This window comes from Argopecten irradians, chromosome 14 (genome assembly GCF_041381155.1).
Source record: "Argopecten irradians isolate NY chromosome 14, Ai_NY, whole genome shotgun sequence".
In the NCBI taxonomy this organism is placed as follows: domain Eukaryota; kingdom Metazoa; phylum Mollusca; class Bivalvia; order Pectinida; family Pectinidae; genus Argopecten; species Argopecten irradians.
Genome location: NC_091147.1, coordinates 36,343,956 through 36,364,597, shown reverse-complemented (window position 1 = coordinate 36,364,597; position 20,642 = coordinate 36,343,956). Strand labels below are relative to the sequence as shown.

At 33.9% G+C, this 20,642-nt stretch overlaps 1 protein-coding gene across 1 annotated transcript; it reads left to right on the top strand.

The window, feature by feature from the left end:
- Positions 1-948: 948 nt before the first annotated feature.
- LOC138307751 (monocarboxylate transporter 12-like) lies at positions 949-17,728 on the top strand. The gene is made up of 6 exons (XM_069248617.1): positions 949-4,001; positions 4,284-4,506; positions 13,640-13,783; positions 14,326-15,117; positions 15,772-15,819; positions 16,732-17,728. Exons 2-6 carry the CDS (start codon positions 4,329-4,331, stop codon positions 16,869-16,871), a joined length of 1,302 nt encoding a protein of 433 aa, XP_069104718.1. The 5' UTR covers positions 949-4,001; positions 4,284-4,328; the 3' UTR covers positions 16,872-17,728.
- The last annotated feature ends 2,914 nt before the right edge of the window (positions 17,729-20,642 follow it).

Sequence of the window (20,642 nt, the reverse complement as noted above, 5' to 3'; positions counted from 1 at the left end):
CCGAGTTCACACATGTGGCCGTGTACAAATTCTTTATGTTATTACGCTATATATTAACTTTTAGCAAAATTAAATATATATTTAAAGTTCTGATTTGATTAAATAAAATTATCTGTGAAATTGACTTTGTTTGTCATGTTTATTTAACAATAAAATATTGAACTTTTTGTCGTCGCGGATGAATAATTCTACCTTATGTAAAGAGTCATCATTCGCTGTTCAATTGAGTAAGCTCCTCCCACTTTTGACCAACTTTTATTGAATAATTACGTCACATTCAAATGACGATTTTATTGCATCAAATATAAATAAAAAAAGTCATGTGAGTGTAAATATAGGGATTGGATTTCGCTTTTATGTTAACCATGCTTGTATGGAGCAATTCCTCTAAGAATATATTCAATATGTGGCGCTAACGCGCGCCATAGAATATATTCTTAGAGGAATTGCTCCTTACAAGCATGGTTAACATAAAAGCGAAATCCAATTCCTATATTGATATGCAAACTATTGACAAAAGTTTAATACCAGAACTTTTTCTATAAAGGGTTAAATTTGACAAAAATGGCTGAAAATGGTGCATTTTGGAGCAATAATTTAAGGGGTAGGGGTAGCATATGTTGTTATTTTGAGAACAAATATGACTCTTATTAATCATAACTGGTATATTTTTAATGAAGACCACTTGAAAATAAATTCTACAAACATCCATACATATCAAACACCTAATTAGGGAATTATGGCTTTACACAAGTGTATGTGGTCAAAACGGCTAAATTCCAATAAAATCCACTATTTTGTCATGTTGGTATCTTTGAGTGACAATAGCTCAAAAACGAGCACACGGACATTTGTTTTTTCTTCTATTTTCTTTCATGGTATGAACTCCAGTTCCAAAAATCTATATGAGAAAAAAAGTTTAATACAAGAAAATTTTTACTTCTCAGAGGAGTATGATTCATTTGCGGAGATAAATTTTCGCGAATTTACTTGGATCGCGAAATTCGCGAAAGTAAATCGCACGCGGAAAAAAGTTGGGTTTACTGTATACTGACTACTGATTAATGGTAGATGGTGACTGCGTAGTAGACCTTGCCAAACACTTGTTAGGATAATGGAGAAGGGGATAAAATAAAAATATATAACAATTATATCTTACGGAATTACCTGCCTTTGTAATGTTTCAGAGATATAGCACTATAAAAGGGCAATAGTTCCACTATACAAGAAGACATAACACGAACATACCACATTCTCCCACAACACGCACCATGCACTTAACATACGCTATATATACACCGCATACATGGGAGGCCGTCCTTACATGACCGTGTCTGTTGATAGGTCGTTAATTAATCAAACAAGCAAAGCCTTTGCGATACAAATAACTTTATGCATTATTCATCTTGTAACAAAAAAGATTTTTAAATTACATTTAATATCTACATCAAAGATACCATATACAAACAAATAAAATGTCATACTGACTAAGGCGTAGCATTATATTATACGTATCAAATAAAAGCGACACATTGAAAAGTAAAGAAATCATGAGTGGGGTTTACCAATACTCTGCCGCATGATTTTCCCTGGCCTTACGTCCGGGCTAAACTGAACTAACTATATCATTTACGTCCGGGCTACACTGAACGAGAGGGATATGTTACACAATATATGCAAAAGTATGTATTATACAGTACGATGTGTTTTATCACACGGACACAACTGTCTTGGTGATACGAATATCTATATAGTTTACGTCCGGGCTACACTGAACGTAACTATACCATTTACGTCCGGGCTCATCCTCGATACTCCAGGGGTTCCGATCACTTACGATCTCTACAACCCTGTACTATCTCATAGTAAAACTGGAGACAACAGAACAGAACAGGTAATTTAGTCATTTGATGTACATCAAAAGAGCCGTATAACGGTACACTGTGGTTGACTATGTGGCTTTGATGTAAGGCGTCGGTCTCTCTGTAGTCTTCAAAGGAATTCTTTGCTGGCTTGTGATTGGTCAGATATTTTCTTCTGAACTGCCTTCTGTTTTATTATGAGATAGTCCAGGGGTGGACATATAACGTCAGTTATGGTAACCCCTGGAGTATAGAGGATGGTCCGGGCTACACTGAACGAGAGGGATATGTTACACAATATATGCAAAAGTATGTATTATACAGCACGATGTGTTTTATCACACGGACACAACTGTCTTTGTGATACGAATATCTATATCGTTTACGTCCGGGCTACACTGAACGTAACTCTACCATTTACGTCCGGGGTACACTGAACGAGAGGGATATGTTACACAATATATGCAAAAGTATGTATTATACAGCACGATGTGTTTTATCACACGGACACAACTGTCTTTGTGATACGAATATCTATATCGTTTACGTCCGGGCTACACTGAACGTAACTATACCATTTACGTCCGGGCTATACTGAACGTAACTATACCATTTACGTCCGGGCTTCAGTGAAGGATAGGGATATGTCACACAGTATATATATAATATTAATTATTAATACAGAACGATGTTTTTCTATCTCACAGAAACAGCTGTCTTTGTGATACACCCTTTACTTCCGGGTTACAAATTAGATGTTAGCGTCTGTGAAGCGTAAACAGTTAGTAATGAGATTGACCGTAGTCACACAAGGAGCAGAAAGATAATGTGTACGATGTACATGGATCATATTAGCACATAGTCTTTGCGGGGGAAAGGGGTTCTCAATTACACAGTTCGTTGATGACAGGGTATTATTGAAAATCGTCGACAGCAATCATTTGCTCTGTATTTGTTGTCAGGCTATTCATAAAGTAATTTTTAAAATGTATCTACAGCAAGTAGTAACTTTCATCTCAGTATTTGTCCCGAAAAAAATTATTTATACAGTAAACTGCGTTAAATTATGATAAAAATTATATGCGCCATAACTGGGCGAGAATCTTAGGATTGAAACATTATATTCGGTAATCTAAATGAACCACCGAACATGTATGGTGCCTCATAAACATTAAGTTACAACACAGAATGTATGCACAGTCAACATACATGCAGAAATCACTTTACAATTACTAATAACACTGTTCAATTGTGCGATGACATTGTAGACCACAGCTTGGCCTTCATGGTCTGACCGTATATATTTTTTGAATGAGAAATGAAATAGGCATTTTAAACTGAATGAATACTTTTGAACTTGAATTGTCAGCTTTATTGTTAGAAAATGAAGTGTGATTGTAAAAAGAAAGAGAGAATGTAGAATGAGAGATATGTCTGCAATGAAAGGAAGAAAGCGATACATATTAAATATGACTAATTATCTTTATGGAAATAGTATTGTAAAAATATGTCGAATTAAAGATGTGTATGTAACAAAATGCCGATAAAAATGTTTTATGCATAATAGTATTAATAATCATAAGAGATGAGTTACTAGGAGAACAATAACCATGTACATGTTACTTTAATGTAAAATGTTTTATGCAATAAAATATAAAAAAATATAAAACCTTGTTTTCTATTAGAAACCATTCATAAAGAAGAATCGAACATAAACCTTAGATTTATGTCAGATATTGTAAACATTTTCTATATCATGTCATAATATCCGATGATAGCAATTCTAGCCTTGCTAGTGAATGAAACTAGTACTGCGGCTTTACAATTGAAACTATAGTCTAAAATATCTATTGAATATGCACCTTGCCTATGTCAGACGTTTCTTTTAATCTCACTCGTGAAATGAATGCGTACCTTGTTACTTGAAGTTTGAATGTGTATTATGGATGCATTCAGCTATTAGTGGATTTCAGAAATAGTATCTTAGACCTCCATGTATACGACTATATTTAGTATTGAGTGTATAGTTCCATTTCGTGTTGTGCTTGATCAATACACAGGAAGCCGGGACTGGTCTTACAGTATACAATAGTCAACCTAGATTGTACAACACAAGGGCGTTTTGCTATATTTAAAGAGGTAAGTGAACTTTTGCATACTTATCTAGTCTATTTTGACCTATATTTACTATGTCAATACCATGACACATTAATGACATGAAGTGCTATCCGAAGTCACTGTAATGTTATATTTTCTCTGTAAGCACATTTCACGATACAAAACGAAGTTAAAGCTTAAGTAATTATAACTTACATAAAATCACTATTGAAACATGTAGTGATGAGTATAAATGTGCGTATGTATATTATGTAGATGTGAAAACATAACTCATGACCTTTATAGTTAGTATTTTATATTCAGTTTTCAAACAGGAACGTCTCGATGGTATAGACATCGTGTGAACTAATGTCCGGTGCAGAAAAATGGATGGTCTTGATTTCCGGATTCTTTACAATTTTCCTGGGTACGAGTCTCGGATATTCGTCCGGAGTAATCCACGTAGCCCTCCTGGAGAAATACAACAGATCGAACCTGATAACAGCCTGGGTCGGATCTCTCTTCAGCAGTATGTTCTGCCTCGGAGGTAAGTAAAAACCTGCTTGAGCGACACCGCCTGCTTAATAAAGTCTCCAAAACGCCCTCTATTTCTTCACTTGTACTGTAAAACCCTGCCATAGGGACCACCTCTGTAAAAGGACCATCTGCGTAATAAGGCCCTAAACTCTTTTTATTTCATTACTTGTACAGTAAAAATTTTTCCATAGCGACCACTTCTGTAAAAGAAACACCTGCGTAATAGGCCCCAAACTGTTTTTATATCATTATTTGTACTGTAAAATCCTGCCATAGCGACCACCTCTGTAAAAGGGCCATCTGCATAATAAGGCCCCAAACTCTTTTTCCCATTGTGCTGTAAAACATGCCCTAGCGACCACCTCTATGACCTGACCACATCTAGAAAAGGGCCACCTGGGTAATAAGCAACTCCAAAAAAAGCTTTTATTCCATTTAAAATACATGGCCATGTAACAAAAAGAGACTCATTCGTCACACTTCTGTCGATACCGCATTTAAAGACCACTTTCTTGGGGTCCTATATTGACAATTTTCGCACAAGCAATGTTACGCGACAACTTCGCTAATGGGACCATTTTCCCCCCGTCCGTTGGGTGATCTTAGTCTGACAAAGTTTGGTCAGTACCTTGCAACTGTCTCAAATAGGATTCCAACCCACAACCTAGAGGTGGTAGGCTTGTGGAAATATGTAGGGACATCTTAACCAATCGGCCACCAGGCCTCAAGTATAAAATTAATTCTATGGTTTTTCGCAATGCCTAAATAAAGGATATCTCAAAGGTACTTAAGTACAGTTGCCCGTGTTAACTTACCTTGACTTAAGTAGTGATTAACCACTATTCGTTCGTGTTAGGGCAAGAACAATTGGGGAAAATATTTATGCTTATTCTTGTGACTTATACATACTAGTATACATTTGTATCTTTGATGTGATAGAATGTTATTTAAATCTGTACACTAGATAAACTTTAGTTATGCTGCGTCTGTTGTTCTCGACCGTCCGTACAGAAAATGCGGACCGTAAGCGTGTGTTTCTTAGGTTGACAAAACTAGCATACAGAGGTATTTGATGTGATGAATGGAGACATAATGTCTTTTTATATTTACGATCGCCATTAACAGAAAACCGTGGTCAAACGTTTACTAATCTGAATAAAATAAACATCTGTACGAGCATCATGTCTCTACACTACTCTCCTCTACACGGGGGCAGGGATGGGGTGTTTGTTAATTTTGCTAAACTCGCATATCCATTCAGTCGCGTTTACTCCCTCGCAAAAATAACCAACGCCACGGTTTTACGTATTATATATAGCCTGTCGTATGAATGACGTTTTCGAAAATAATCCCCGCGAATAAATTCAAAACAGTACATCGCGAAATCTAACAATAATACAGTAAATTACGAGGGAATTAAACCTACATAACATAGATATAAACAACTGTCCCTACCAGACCAATTGTATACGTCATAGTAGTATCACGTAACGCTATCATGTATGGTATCTTGTATGCTATATGGTCACACAGACTCCATTATGTAACCTGCTATCCAATATTGATCGTTGTGATAGAGACAAATCGCACACCGTGACGGCTGAGTAATGATGCATGTCTTTTTACATGTTATTTAACAATAGATTTCCTGTTTCGCATACTAATTATCAGCTATTGTTAAAGCCTCATTTTTGTAAAGAAAATCACAGGAAAAAAAAAACCCCAAAAAAACCCACCCAAACAAACCAAAAAACATAACAAAAAGTGAAAAAACCCAAAATCCCACAAATTTTGTTTACCGATAGATTTCTAACCTGATGATGATATCAGTTAATTATAAAATACAATGGGCAATCAGGCATGTAATCAAGAAATCCCAGGATAATCTCGATATGAAGACACCGTATATGTACATAGTCATCCCGCGATTATCAAAATCACTTTAATATTAAAATCCTCTGCAGGTAATGAAAAGCGAGCAATATGTGAAAAGATAATCCATTTTATACGTCTCTCTATTTGAAGTTGTAGCATGTAACAAAATAATTTTTACACGTGACCTATAATGCACACGTCACATGTATTACAGTCAGTTAGTACACGCGTACTTTTCAGGTACATCCGAGAGATAGTCGATACTTATTGCTACTTTGCACTTTTGTATTTTATGCGAACAAATGCGTGTTTAAAGTAGTTTTAATGGAGTGGATAATTTTGCTATAATAGTACATTATTTTGTTTGAAAAGTAAAAGCTGTTAGATAAATATGAACATTTTAAACATCAAATAATGCAAAACATTTACGATAATACTGATAAGAGTGACCTGACGGTCATCCATGATGTACAGTCACATTTTACAGATATTTTTAGACAAGCACTTTACGTATTCTATTTATGCCTGATCTGTACAGGTAATTTTTTATTCGAATCATCGAGTGTCAGTTACCTATGATTCTATAACAAATGGTCCATGAAAAAAGTTCGATACATCGAGAACTTCGATTCATAAAACTTCGATTCATACATGGGTTAGTTAGTAATGTTATATAGTGAAGAAATTCGGGACCAGACAAAAAGTTCGATACAGCGAGAAATTCGATTCATCGGAGTTCGAATAATCGAGGTTTGACTGTATATATATTTTTTAAATAAGCATTTTTGTCGAAAATCATTAAAAAAACTGAGCGTAGATAAATATAGATCTTTAGCTTGCAGAACGTTGGTTTATGCTATTTGTTTTATAAAAAGTAGTAATTTCTGCTCCTGCTCATCGCTGAGCAATAAGGGAATGGGACGACTGGTTTGTCCGTTTTCAGTATAATGTGAAGCAAGGTAAAGTTGGACAGTTATTCGTTATTCAAGCGTCACCTGTTTTGACGGATGCAGCCAAATTAAATAAAGTCATTTTTTTGTTTAATTCCTTGGAATAACTATATTTTTTGGAGTTTTCCAGTAAACATTTAAAGCACAGACCTTTCTAAATCATTTGAGAGTTTTATTGTCGATAATAAATTATTGTAATGAAACCAAATCTTCAGTTGCGTACACATTTATTTACTTTTTAACTCAAATGTATAAGAAGAAAAAATATAAGAGTTAGACAGTTATATTATTGATTTGGATCATGATACTAACTAGCGGAACGCTCCTTGAGCTTCGGGTCGGAAACAGGATCTCTGGGTCAAATAACACATCCTATATACATTATCAGCCGCATACGGTCCCAGGCAGTGGTAAGTAAGACATGATCGTGCACGACTAGTTGGAGATGGCTGCCAACTAAGTGGTGCACATAGAACATTCCATACAAATCTTATTCAAATTGAAAGCGGAACGGGCCTTGAGCTCAAGGTCGGAAAATGGATCTCCTGGTCAAATAATACATCTTATATACATTATCAGCCGTATACGGTCCCAGGCAGTGGTAAGACATGATCGTGCACGACTGTTGGAGATGGCTGCCAACTAAGTGGTGCACATAGAACATTCCATAGAAATCTTATTCAAATTGAAAGCAGAACGGGCCTTGAGCTCAAGGTCGGAAACTGGATCTCCGGGTCGAATAACACATCTTATATACATTATCAGCCGTTATATATATATATGGTCCCATAAAACACAGTGATAAAACACAGGGGGTAACTATCATGGCTAATGGTTCATCGGACAACGAAAGACCACGTTTGAGAAGGTGTTAGGGAGATTCGAAATAATGGATGCAGTTGCTGACTTCCCTTATAATGAGCTTATATAAACTCGTGAGAAAATATCAATAGAAAGCACCAAACATGCCGCAAACCTCGACCGATTCCGGTCTCTATAGTATACCGGAATCCGCGATAGCGATTACTTGCTTTGCTCATTTTTCAAAAATTTTGAATGGATATTCGGGTTTTTGGTTGAATGTCCCATATACAACCGGATGATTTAAGGATGCTCTAGATTTAGATGGCTAATGCAAGCTGGAATACTCGGGGAAAACAGTCGACCTGTAATTTGTACACTGCATCTGCCCAATGTGTTTCGAATGTGTTACTGGAATATTGGATAATAACATATTACTGAGGTCAAAGTTCATCTAAGAACAGCGCAATGCTTCATACGTGATTATATCACATACCAGAAATTTCAATATAACAACAGCTGACTGAAATATACGTAACATCTGGTTATAAATATACATGATCTATTGAAGATATCACATAATATTTATGTGACAAAGAATTTTAACCAAAATGGAATATATTGCAAATTAGTTTCATGTCAGATGATTCGATCCTTTTCTGTGTGATGTTTGTATTGATTTTTTCATTCTTTTTTAAATATAATGTTGTGTGTTTCGTTTGATGTTGTTGTAGTGTTTATTTTTTTAAATGTCAGCAGTTGCATTTCATGACAGATCGGTAATACGTACTTGCTGAGTGTAGCTTTTTGACCTTCGTGAAATGTGAAACGTATTAAGAATGACAAGTGATGAAAGCGCATAATCAGTACGTGAGTGAGTTTCAGTCTACGCCATATCGGTGTCCTATGTATTTACATATCTTTGACCTTGAAATCATTAATTTATGTAAAAAAAAATATTTTGTATGTATACATCTGATATTGCTATCAACGCAGACTGCAAAGGATTTGAATATGCGTAGCCTGATTTCAAATCCATTCGATGAATATAATATTTTAAAAAATTGAAATTGACCTGTAAAATAAGTTTGAGGCCGTATTGTCATAGCGGTTAAAATAGTATGTGCCGTCATTTTCATACTCAGAAATCATGAAGAACTTTTCATATACATTGTATGTTAATCATCACCTTATCGATATTTTGAGACTGAACAATTATAATACATAGGTTATATGTACAAATAACAGCTGCAAATGCTGCTATATTTACATCTACTGTGTAATGAAATGAGTATATATGGTCAGACATGAAGCCAAGTTGTGATCTACAAATTCATTTCACAATTTTACAGTGTACATGTAATTGTAACGCGATTGCTGCAGGTATATTTCCATCTTAACATAGATAAGGCATAACAAACAAGAATTTTACAGTGCATTTCTTCTGTATTATAATTAATGAAAATAAGCCATCGTACATATTTCTCAGTCTTCTTTCCAATTTTCGGTGCATAATTCATTAACCCTGTTTCCAATAGATGATCGAAAAAAAACCATGTCAAAATGTTCCCTCAGTTAACTTAAAGATGCTCCACCGCCGACAGAGCATACATGATATTCATCATTTGAACAATAATTGGTGTTTAATCGTGTATATATATGTCTAATTAACACAACAATAATATAAAATAATTTATTTCGCCTTTGGTGCATGCGCAGTCAGTACTTCATTCCATATAGGATATAGTGCCACGGAATTTTTTCGGGATGCAATTAATTATTTTTCATATTTTTAACTTAAAGTAAAATTAGAAGCTCAAACTTTTCAATGGTGGTAATGGTGTAAAGTAAGTAACTTTTTTAACTGAAGAAAAATACTAAATCGTCTGCTCCTGTTTTTGATAGTGAAAAAATACCATTTGTCAGCGGTGGAGCATCTTTAAGGTATACTTACGTGGTATTTCATTTGGGTCGGTTGTTGAAAGATCACTTAGCTTAATCTCAATTTGACGACAATTTTCAAAACAAGATAAAATCAGTTCTTGTAATACTGATATCAGAAATTTTTACAAGATTCTTAAAGATGCTCCGCCGCCGACAGACCATAAATGATACTCATCATTTGAACAACCATTGGTGTTTAATTGTGTATATATATGTCTAATTAACACAAAAATAATATAAAATAATTTATTTCGCCTTTGGTGCAGAACTTCGTTCTATTATAGAACATAGTGCCAAGGATTTTTTTCGGGATGCAATTAAATATTTCTTATATTTTTATCTTGAAGTAAAATTTGAAGCTCAAACGTTTCAATGGTGGTAATGGTGTAAAGTAAGTAAATTTTGTAAGAGAAGAAATATACTAAATCGTCCGATCCTTTTTTTAATAGTGAAAAAAAAACATTTGTCAGCGGTGGAGAATCTTTAAGAACTCTTTTCTTTTCCTGCTTTCTCATTTTCGAGAAGATATATTTACATAATTTATAAAATAAAAATAATATTCAATCAATTGATTAAGCTAACCACACTTTGAACACCCGGACCCATAATATTTATATATGAATAATTACATGTTAGTTACTGCATTTCCAAAAACCATGTGACCCTGATATTGATGAAGCAGTTTGTTAAAATTTTGAATAAAAAATGTACATCCATTTTGAAAACAAATCTAAATTTAGATCCATTTGTACCCATAAATGCATAACAAATGCTTTGTGTTATACAGTGTAGTTTCCATTCACTACTTGTGGTACAATTTCGATAAAGAAAACATGGATAATTTAACAGCTTGGACAGACTTTAACAATTGATATCTATATAAATACAGTACATACCGCTTTAGGTATGTAAAACAATGGACATATTTACATTATACGTTTAATGTCTTGTCACGTAACTGAAATGTTTTTTTTCGACAAATGATGGTCACATAACCACTGAAGTACTATAAGAATTCGTCCATGAAATATTTAATCTTTAAATGTTTTGTTTTCGATTGCCGGTTCATGCTACTGTTTAAATAAATAATTGTTAATAATCAAGATGGCGATCCAATGTATTACATTTGTCATCGAAATCTTAATTATTGATTAAAACAACGTAACATTTGTTTCTAAATATACATGATATATTGAAGATATCACATAATATGTATGTGATATATTACAAATTAGTTCCATGTCAGATGAATCGATCCTTTTTTGTGTTATGTTCCTACTGATTTTTTTTCATTCGTTTTTTAAATATAATGTTTTGTGTTTCTTTTGATGCTGTTGTAGTGTTTATTTTTTTAATGTCAGCAGTTGCATTTCATGACAGATCGGTAATACGTACTTGTTGAGTGTAGCTTTATGAACTTCGTGAAATGTGAAACGTATTAAGAATGACAAGTGATGAAAGCGCATAATTAGTACGTGAGTAATTTTCAGTCTACGTCATATCGGTGTCCTATGGATTACATATCTTTGACCTTTAAATCATTGATTTATGTAAATATGATATTTTGTATGTATACATCTGATATTGTTATCAACGCAGACTGCAAAGAATATTAATATGCGTAGCCTGATGCCCAATCCATTCGATGAATATAATATTTAAAAAAAATTGAAATTGACCTCTAAAATAAGTTAGAGGCCGCATTGTCATAGTGGTAAAAATTGTATGTGCCGTAATTTTCATGCTCACAAATCATGAAGAACTTTTCATATATGTTAATCATCACCAAATTGTCGATATTTTGAGACTGAACACTTATAATAAATAGGTTATATGTACAAATAACAGCTGAAAATGCCGCTATATTTACACCTACTGTGTAGTGAAATAAGTATATATGGCCAAGTTGTTATCTACAAATTAATTTCACATTTTAACAGTGTACATGTAATTGTAACGCGATTGCTGCAGGTATATTTCCATCTAAACATAGATAAGGCATATCAAACAAGAATTTTACAGTGCATTTCTTCTATATTATAATTAATGAAAATAAGCCATAATCATATTTCTCAGTCTTCTTTCCAAGTTTCGGTTCATAATTCATCAACCTTGTTTTCAATAGATAATCGAAAAAATTAAAAACATGTCAAAATGTTCCCTCAGTTAACTTAAGGTATACTTACGTGGTATTTCATCTAAACAAACATTTTGGGTCGGTTGTTGAAAAATCACTTAGCTTAATCACAATTTAACGACAATCTGCAAATCAAGATATAATCAGTTCTTGTAATACTGATATCAGAAAATTCTACAAGATTCTTTGTATATCAAGATGGCCACCAACTTTGCGAGCTATATCTATATAATGCATCTAATTGGCTAAGCTGACTTTAAGCAAATATAATGAGATTACATATACTTTTGATTCTTATTTTAATTTTAAGATGACCGCCATTTTTGAATCCCAGATGGCCGTTTAAGTTAAAAGTTGTTTTCGTATTTCATTCTGTAAGTGATCGAGCAAAACATCAAGTGAACACTCTTAAAATGTTGATATATATAACATGCCTTTAATGATATTGGAATAAATTCCTGAATCGTAACTCTACATGCGTCATCAGAGGATTATCCTCCATAGGCTTTATCGACTCCTCAGACGGAACATCTTCAAAGTCGCAAGTCAACAGCGATTGTCCAAATCATTGCCCATTTGACCTAGCAAATGTGCCCCTAGAATGTAATCATCTTACCCAGGTCATGTCAAGATCCACATGCAGTACTAATCATCAATCTCATGCTATGAAATCGAAGAGTTTTCAGGAAGCATACTAAAGTTTTTAATGCTAAAATCGAACAAATACTTAACTAGGTCACTGTGGCCTACTTTTTAAAGTTTTAAGCAGTTTTCTGAACTGAACTTCACAAATCCAATATTTGCATGCAAAAACTTCAAATAATAATCTCTATTCCAATATTGAGTTAATTAGGACTTAAACAATGAATATGTGAATTTTCACCCATTGACCTTTGACCCCTATAATTACTGTTAGCGCAGAAAAAATCGGATATTCTGATTAGCATCTAATATGCAGCTGACCCTAAGGTATCTTCATGCAATATATTTTGCTTATCAATGAGTGGGCGTAAAACGGCCCAAAGTGATACCCCTCCTTTATGTTGGCCTGAACTTGATCAGAACCTTCAGCTGATTTGCTGCTTTTTATTTACTACAATCAAAGACAGCATAATAAAATTGATGTTGGAGCGGACGTTTATTAATGAATTATCGTTTCAAAATATTGCTTGTTATACAATTATTATAATTATTTTGACATTTAAATTCAGCATCATAAATGAGAAGCAGCAAAGATGGGGTACAAATCTTGACATCTTGCCAATACATTGTATTCATGCCCAGGGTTTCAAACAAGAGATGAAATTAATAATGATAATAAAAACTCTGGAATACCTTCTTTATAAAAATAAATTATGCATCATGTTAAATAATGCTTTCATTTTCCATGTGACATCGACTCAGACCTCTTTTGTCTAAAATATTGTATATTGCAGCTCCCATTGGAAGTGCATTGGTGAACAGTTTCAGCTGTCGCGCATGCGTCATAATTGGCGGAAGTCTCAACATGATTGGATTTGCTTTGTCATGTTTTGCTCCAAAATTTGAATTTTTATTTTTCTCATATGGAATTTTCGCTGGTAAGTTAACTATTAGATTCTTTAAAAAGTCACTTATATTTGATAGGAGGTTTAGCATGGGTAGCCAAGGGTTGCGCTCTATGCGATCCTCCATCTCCTCTTAAAGAGGAGTAGATGAATCGTAACCCTTGGTTAAGATGCTTGACTTTATGTTAATTATATATTTCATATGTGCTATATAAAAACATAATATACATATGTAGTACATTTTAGCGGTATTTTAATAAATATATTAATGCCTTATATTATTGACATTATGTTAAGCTCCTGTGCTGTTGGCGTGCAAAGATGGATAATTGCATACACAAAGCAGTTCTTACTTTGTACAAAAATTGCACGAAATTTGAATGAACGCGAACATGAATACTACATAAAAATATAGAATGATTTGCTTTAAAATTTCGTTGATCTCATTTGGTGTTTCACCACGGATTACCACAAATATCAACATATTTTCTCTCATGCACAATGTTCATATACATGCAATTTACGTAATATTGATGTGTTCTATATTACAAATACATTTATTATCTTTCCTTCAGGATTTGGTCAGTCGTTCTCCAACATTGGGGCCGTTGTTTCCATAGGTTACTACTTCCAGAAACAACGAACACTAGCTACCGGTGCTATTTTGGTTGGAACTGGCTTTGGAATTGTTATTTTTCCTCCTCTTATACGAATATTCATTGACATTTACGGAATTGACAGTGCCTTCCTCCTTATTGGAGGTATTTCTTTTCAAACTTGTGCATTTGGTGCTTTTCTTAGACCACATAAAATGGAGGTCAAACGACACCAAGTGATTTCATCGCAGTTTGGCGTCAAGGAATACTTGAAATTAAACAATATCTGTTCTTCTCTGTTAGACTATGTTAGTTTGTTCAACAGTAATGGATTTATATTCATGTGCCTTAGTATATTGTGTTGGAGTTCTGGTATAAACAGTTGTACATTATTACTTCCGGATTTTTACGCTTCCACCGGTTCGTCGCCGACGGAAGCAGCCTACCTTATGTCTATATTTGGCATCGGAAGTACATTGTCACGACTATTAACCGGTATGGCTGCCGTCGACGGCGGGATTGACGGAAAATTAGTGTACTTCGGATCCTGGGGAATTGTTGGCGTTCTGACATTATGCTTCCCTGCAATTGGGAAGGTGTTTTGGGGTAAAATTATATATGCCTTCCTTTTGGGGTTGTATTCAGCAGGAACATTCGTTCTGCTCAGTCAGATAGCTGTGGATATCGTCGGACTGGACCGATTTGCTGCAGCTGTCGGGATGGAACTGTTTGTTTCTGGTATCGGCTTCCTTATGGGTCCAATAATTACAAGTATGTAAAATTCCGCCATTGCGTATAACATATAGTTATCTGCCCTTTTGAGTAGGTATCAATGTGACGTCAGCATGTTTTGTATCTGAAAGATATACTGCCTTTTTCTGGTTCAAAATCACATTAGACTCACAAACACGCGACGTCTCAATCAATGGCTAACCGCAAAGGCAGACAACTCTGTAATATGCAAAGACAGAATGTATATGTATATAAAATGCTGGTAGGGTGTCCTACTCCTGTTACAAAATAGTTATTAATTTTTAGGTTTTGTCATCTTAACTTCTGTCCAGCATAGATGCCTGTTCCGGCTAAAGTACAAGTTTCAAGCTGACAACGCAAGTTCTTTGCGTTGAGATAAAAAGATCTTTCAAATAGTTTGCAGATTATATCGATTTTGCAGATTATATCGGTTATCGTTACAAAGAGATTTTATTTAGTTTAATATTTTATAAATAATTAACTCATTAATTCATTTCTTAAATATATATTTTCCTTTTTCCATAATCATGTGTTCTGCTTTGCATATCGGTATTTTGTCATATTATGTATTCGTTTCCTTGAAATCCGACCATATGACGCTCACCTGTTAGTGATGTAGCCATTGCTTTTGATGCATGATGTGTAATGTTGCAATCCAATATATATTTACAGGTAAAATAGTAAGTGCAGGTAGTTATCTTCACGCATTCCTCTTTCTAGGTATGTATAAGATAAATATTCTTACGTATGACATACTGTACTTTCATGAAATTTAAGATCTTTTCAATTCCTGAAAATAATTGTCCCTTTTATGATGTCAGTCTTACAAAACCGAAAAGAATTATCCACGTGCATAAAAACAAAATCCCCTCCTCATTTCGGTATAAACACTAGTGCCGGCATCAGCTGGCATCTCCTTAGTAGGGAACAATGAACTAAATAAAGAATGGACCCTCGAAATGGAAGATTGAGCCAAGGATAGAATTGTGACCCGACCACTGATTGGCTGGTTAATAATGAATTTCAAAAGTAAAAATATTTTCTGACAGGTAATTAACCCTAGGTAACAATGATATGAATTTGGAAATCCCGATTGAAATTTACTTTCGAAATATCAATTAGAAGGATCTTCCATTGCAAAAATACATCTAATTTCAAAATGGCTGCCATGGTTAGAGTTTGAGCTGAAGGACCAAATCTTTCTTTTTCTAGTGTTAACGAGAAATCCAGCTGTTTTAATACTACATTACTAACCTTTAGCACTGTGGTCTATGAATAATCATGTAGTTGGTTGGTTTCTAGTAACGTATTAGATAATTATCATATCTGCTTTAAGAAATTTTCAGAAATGCCTAATGTTTCACATTCTAAGATATCAGTTGTCGATATGCAGATGATGTTTCACATTCTAAGATATCAGTTGTCGATATGCAGATGATGTATACGTTCGTTAAAAATAAATTCAAATAATATTTGTGTATCACAAACATAATGTTACTACTTTCGATAACATCTGTTATAATAAAAATTGAATAACCCTTTTCGTTAAAACTTTGATAAAAATTTTCATTAAAAGGGAAAAAGATGACTTTTTAACAACTACCCACTAGTTTGATTACAATCTTACTTCAGGTTGTTTATTCGTTGTGGCATCCGCTCTCGGCGCGGTGATGATATTATTCATACCAAAGAACACACAGAAAAGACAGGGACCAGTGACGTCAGAAGACGAAGGTGTTAGTCCAGAAGAGACATCGTTCATTGCTCACTAAATATAGATATATCAATCTTGCTCATTGCTCAAAGCGAGTTTTGTTTAAAGGGTAGATTCATTTTGTTGAGTGCTCACCCCTGCGATGAAGACTCTTGGTTCTGTCCCCTGGTCGAGACACACTTTAGTCTATAAATGTGGTATTTCCTGCTTCTTTTCAACACTAAATTTGAATGAAATGGGACGACTGGTTTCCCCGTAATATAATATGACTGAGTGGGGTATGCTTGTTCCGTGTCTCTTGCAGTATGCTTCAGTGAGATAGCACTATAAAAAGGAAAAACGTTCCACATTCCAGTTTCCCAAAATGTACACGCAATTTACATATCGAATATACGAGAGAACATCCTTAAATAACTATTGGTTTTAATACGATGATAATCTAAACCAACAGCTAAAGCTTGGAATTGTTTAATGTTATACATGGGTGTTTAATGTATATATGTAAATAATACATCATGGTTGTGATATAAAATACGCAACGATTTATGTCATAATTGTAAAATATTTGCTAATAGCAACCTGTGTTTGTGTATGCATATGTGTGATGGTGTACGTGTCTAAGGAAGCGTGAACGTAAGAGCTCGAGTTAAGCAAATGTAAATGATACTTTTATGTGTTATAATGAATGCATAAGTTATGAAATAACTAATAAATAAGCTAACATTTCGTAACTCGATAATATTTTGTCTTTAACTTTAACTAGATGAAGCCACTTTCAAATTGGACGGAAAAAGCATATGGCAACTTCTCGTATAAATGGATAAAATGTCAAGCTCCCATCGCACGCTTCCATCTGAATAACATAATGAGAATGACAGTTTATGAGACAAAGTTTCTACGGTTTTGTTTAATGGATATTTTTTTCTTGATGAAGGAAGACAATTTCCCATGAATAATCGTATGTTAGATTGCTTGTCATTGCGTCTCTCAATTTCTTGTCATTAAGTCTCTCAATTTCTTGTCATTATGTCTCTCAATTTCTTGTCATTATGTCTCTCAATTTCTTGTCATTATGTCTCTCAATTTCTTGTCATTATGTCTCTCAATTTCTTGTCATTATGTCTCTCAATTTCTTGTCATTATGTCTCTCAATTTCTTGTCATTATGTCTCTCAATTTCTTGTCATTATGTCTCTCAATTTCTTGTCATTATGTCTCTCAATTTCTTGTCATTATGTCTCTCAATTTCTTGTCATTATGTCTCTCAATTTCTTGTCATTATGTCTCTCAATTTCTTGTCATTATGTCTCTCAATTTCTTGTCATTATGTCTCTCAATTTCTTGTTATTACGTCTCTCTAGATAGAAACAACGTGAAAACAATGGGTACATTCTGCTAGGTGTTCGTCCTCAATTGCACGTGCTGACGAGGTGGACTTTGCTCCTTAATCGAAATCACTAAATCAGACAAAAAACAGCATTGGATAATAATAACAATAATAATGAGGAAATGATATATATATGTAAAAAAAACAACAAACAAAACCATACATTACATAGTGTAAGTACATTTGTAGGAGTGAAAGACTTTGTAATCGGAGGTTTAGAGAGGAATGGTACTTTACATTTCTACGTGGAATCGGTCATCCTCGTGACTTTATGAAAGCCATTGTATTCTATAACTGACACAAAGCTTGGACAGAATGTTTTAAGTTTCAGGTGAGTAATATATACTGAATCTGTATTTTTCTGCAATGTGTATTTTCTCTCATTTAACTGATATTCTATCGGCGTCGCCGCCACCTTTGCTGAAGCTTAGCTTATGACATTAAGTGACAGTGTTTAAGGAGTGGCAATTTTAGGGAGATATCCTGTCAATGCTTCAACAAAAAGTAGCATAAACTATGACAATTTTTGGCATGAATTATGCAAATCTCGAAATTTTAAATAGTTTTGGTTATGCTTGAGATAATTCAAATATGTCCAATTTATGTACACTTATATTTACATAATAATGATGGATGTAGATATAGTTTATCCTTGCAAACCGATACAAATATGCTTGACTGAAAATTCATCAGCTGTTCTCAGAAACACTCAGAAACAGGTGCATCACAGTTAATTGTGTAAATGATAAAAACCGAGACAAATGAAATGAATGAAACAATCTTGCTCCTGACAATCTTCCGACTTTATTACCTCTCCTAAAAAAGTAAACATTATAAACTACATGACTGACACAATTACTAATGACTAAATTACCGACATGTTTATCGTTTTCTTTTCTTTTCTTTTCATCTCTGGAATCAATTTGATCTGGAAGTTAGACAGAGTCCTTTATATCAAATGTTTAAAAAGCCTCTTGCAAACGCACAAAACTACTATTTATCTTTTAGGGAAAAGAAGCCTAACATTTTACATGTCAGCCTAAAAATAGTTTTATTTATATCCTAAACAATGATTTAAACCTTATTAATTTAATTTTGCTTGTATCAAGCATTTCCATTGGCTTAAGCATTTACTTTATCAGCCCATAAAGGAAAATATGGCGTCGCCGTTTATAACGTTGCTTCTGATTGGCTGATCTGCGTAACGATTTCATAGAAAAAAGAGTTCCTAAATGAATTCGGAATTTTGAATAGTTTATCTTTAGTAAATTGAATTATACGGATTAATTTGAATATATTTTTTTAAGTTATGGAGATATAACACAAAAATCTGAGTGAATTCTCATCATAAACCGCTTCGAATCAGACAGAAATTAACATTAGATACGTGAAGATGATGTAAAGAGGATACATTTAGACAGGTGTTATTAGGTCGCAGATAACTATAAATTAGATTAATGCTCATTATTCTGTTCAACCTATGTTTTTTTCTCTTCTTAAAACCTTTAAAACTCATCTTGCATAAACATGTATGATGTATGTTTGTTGTATAATTGTATTGGGAGAGGGCCTTATATAAGCTTGAAATTTCAATTCTTCTGTATATAATGGTAACAATAAAATGTTGTTAAATAAAATAGATGAATAAAACATCACGCTTCCTTGGACTCAAGTAAGCCTAGTATGATATATGCTGGGTTTGATATCGGCATGCTTACGTGTCTCATTCCATATTTGGTTTTATTATTTTAAAGGGCTACCACGTGTCCGAAACAAAAGTATATGAAGTTAGTTTATAATAGATATAACGTCAGAATATCCATACCAATAGCCTAAGATGAGGTTACAATACCAAACAAGCAAACAAATGAAAGATAACCTGCGTATTCTATGTTATTAGAGAAGTTTTGCCGTCTGGTGCAGTGATAGTCAACTAACGCACGGTATTTAGGACGGCGGCGGGAAACATAAGACGACCCGCGTTATAGAAATTAACATTTAATTTATGTATTTAAGATCGTTAGTTAACTGATGATTAGTATTTAATTAACGGTAAGATAAAAAAAAAACCCAATACTTTTGGGACTGTAATGAATTATCAAACTCGATTTACAGTTAGAATTAAAAAAAAATCCGTTTCGGAAATGTACTGTGCCTTTAACTTCCTTATAGACATTTCTATCAACTAAGCGAATGTTAGAATGAGCTCTACGGTAGACTATAACAACTCTCTATAACAACCGGGCAAAACATCATCAATTATAAATATACAATTGTGTGAATGCATTTCATGAGGATTGGATAGTTGGTGTATCGATGCAGAATAATTTATGATACATGGATAAATCGATGACAGTCGGGAGATGCAATATAGGATACAATCTTACGCGTAAATTAAACACACACAGATCAATAACACAAGGTCCCAGTATCTTAATTTTAC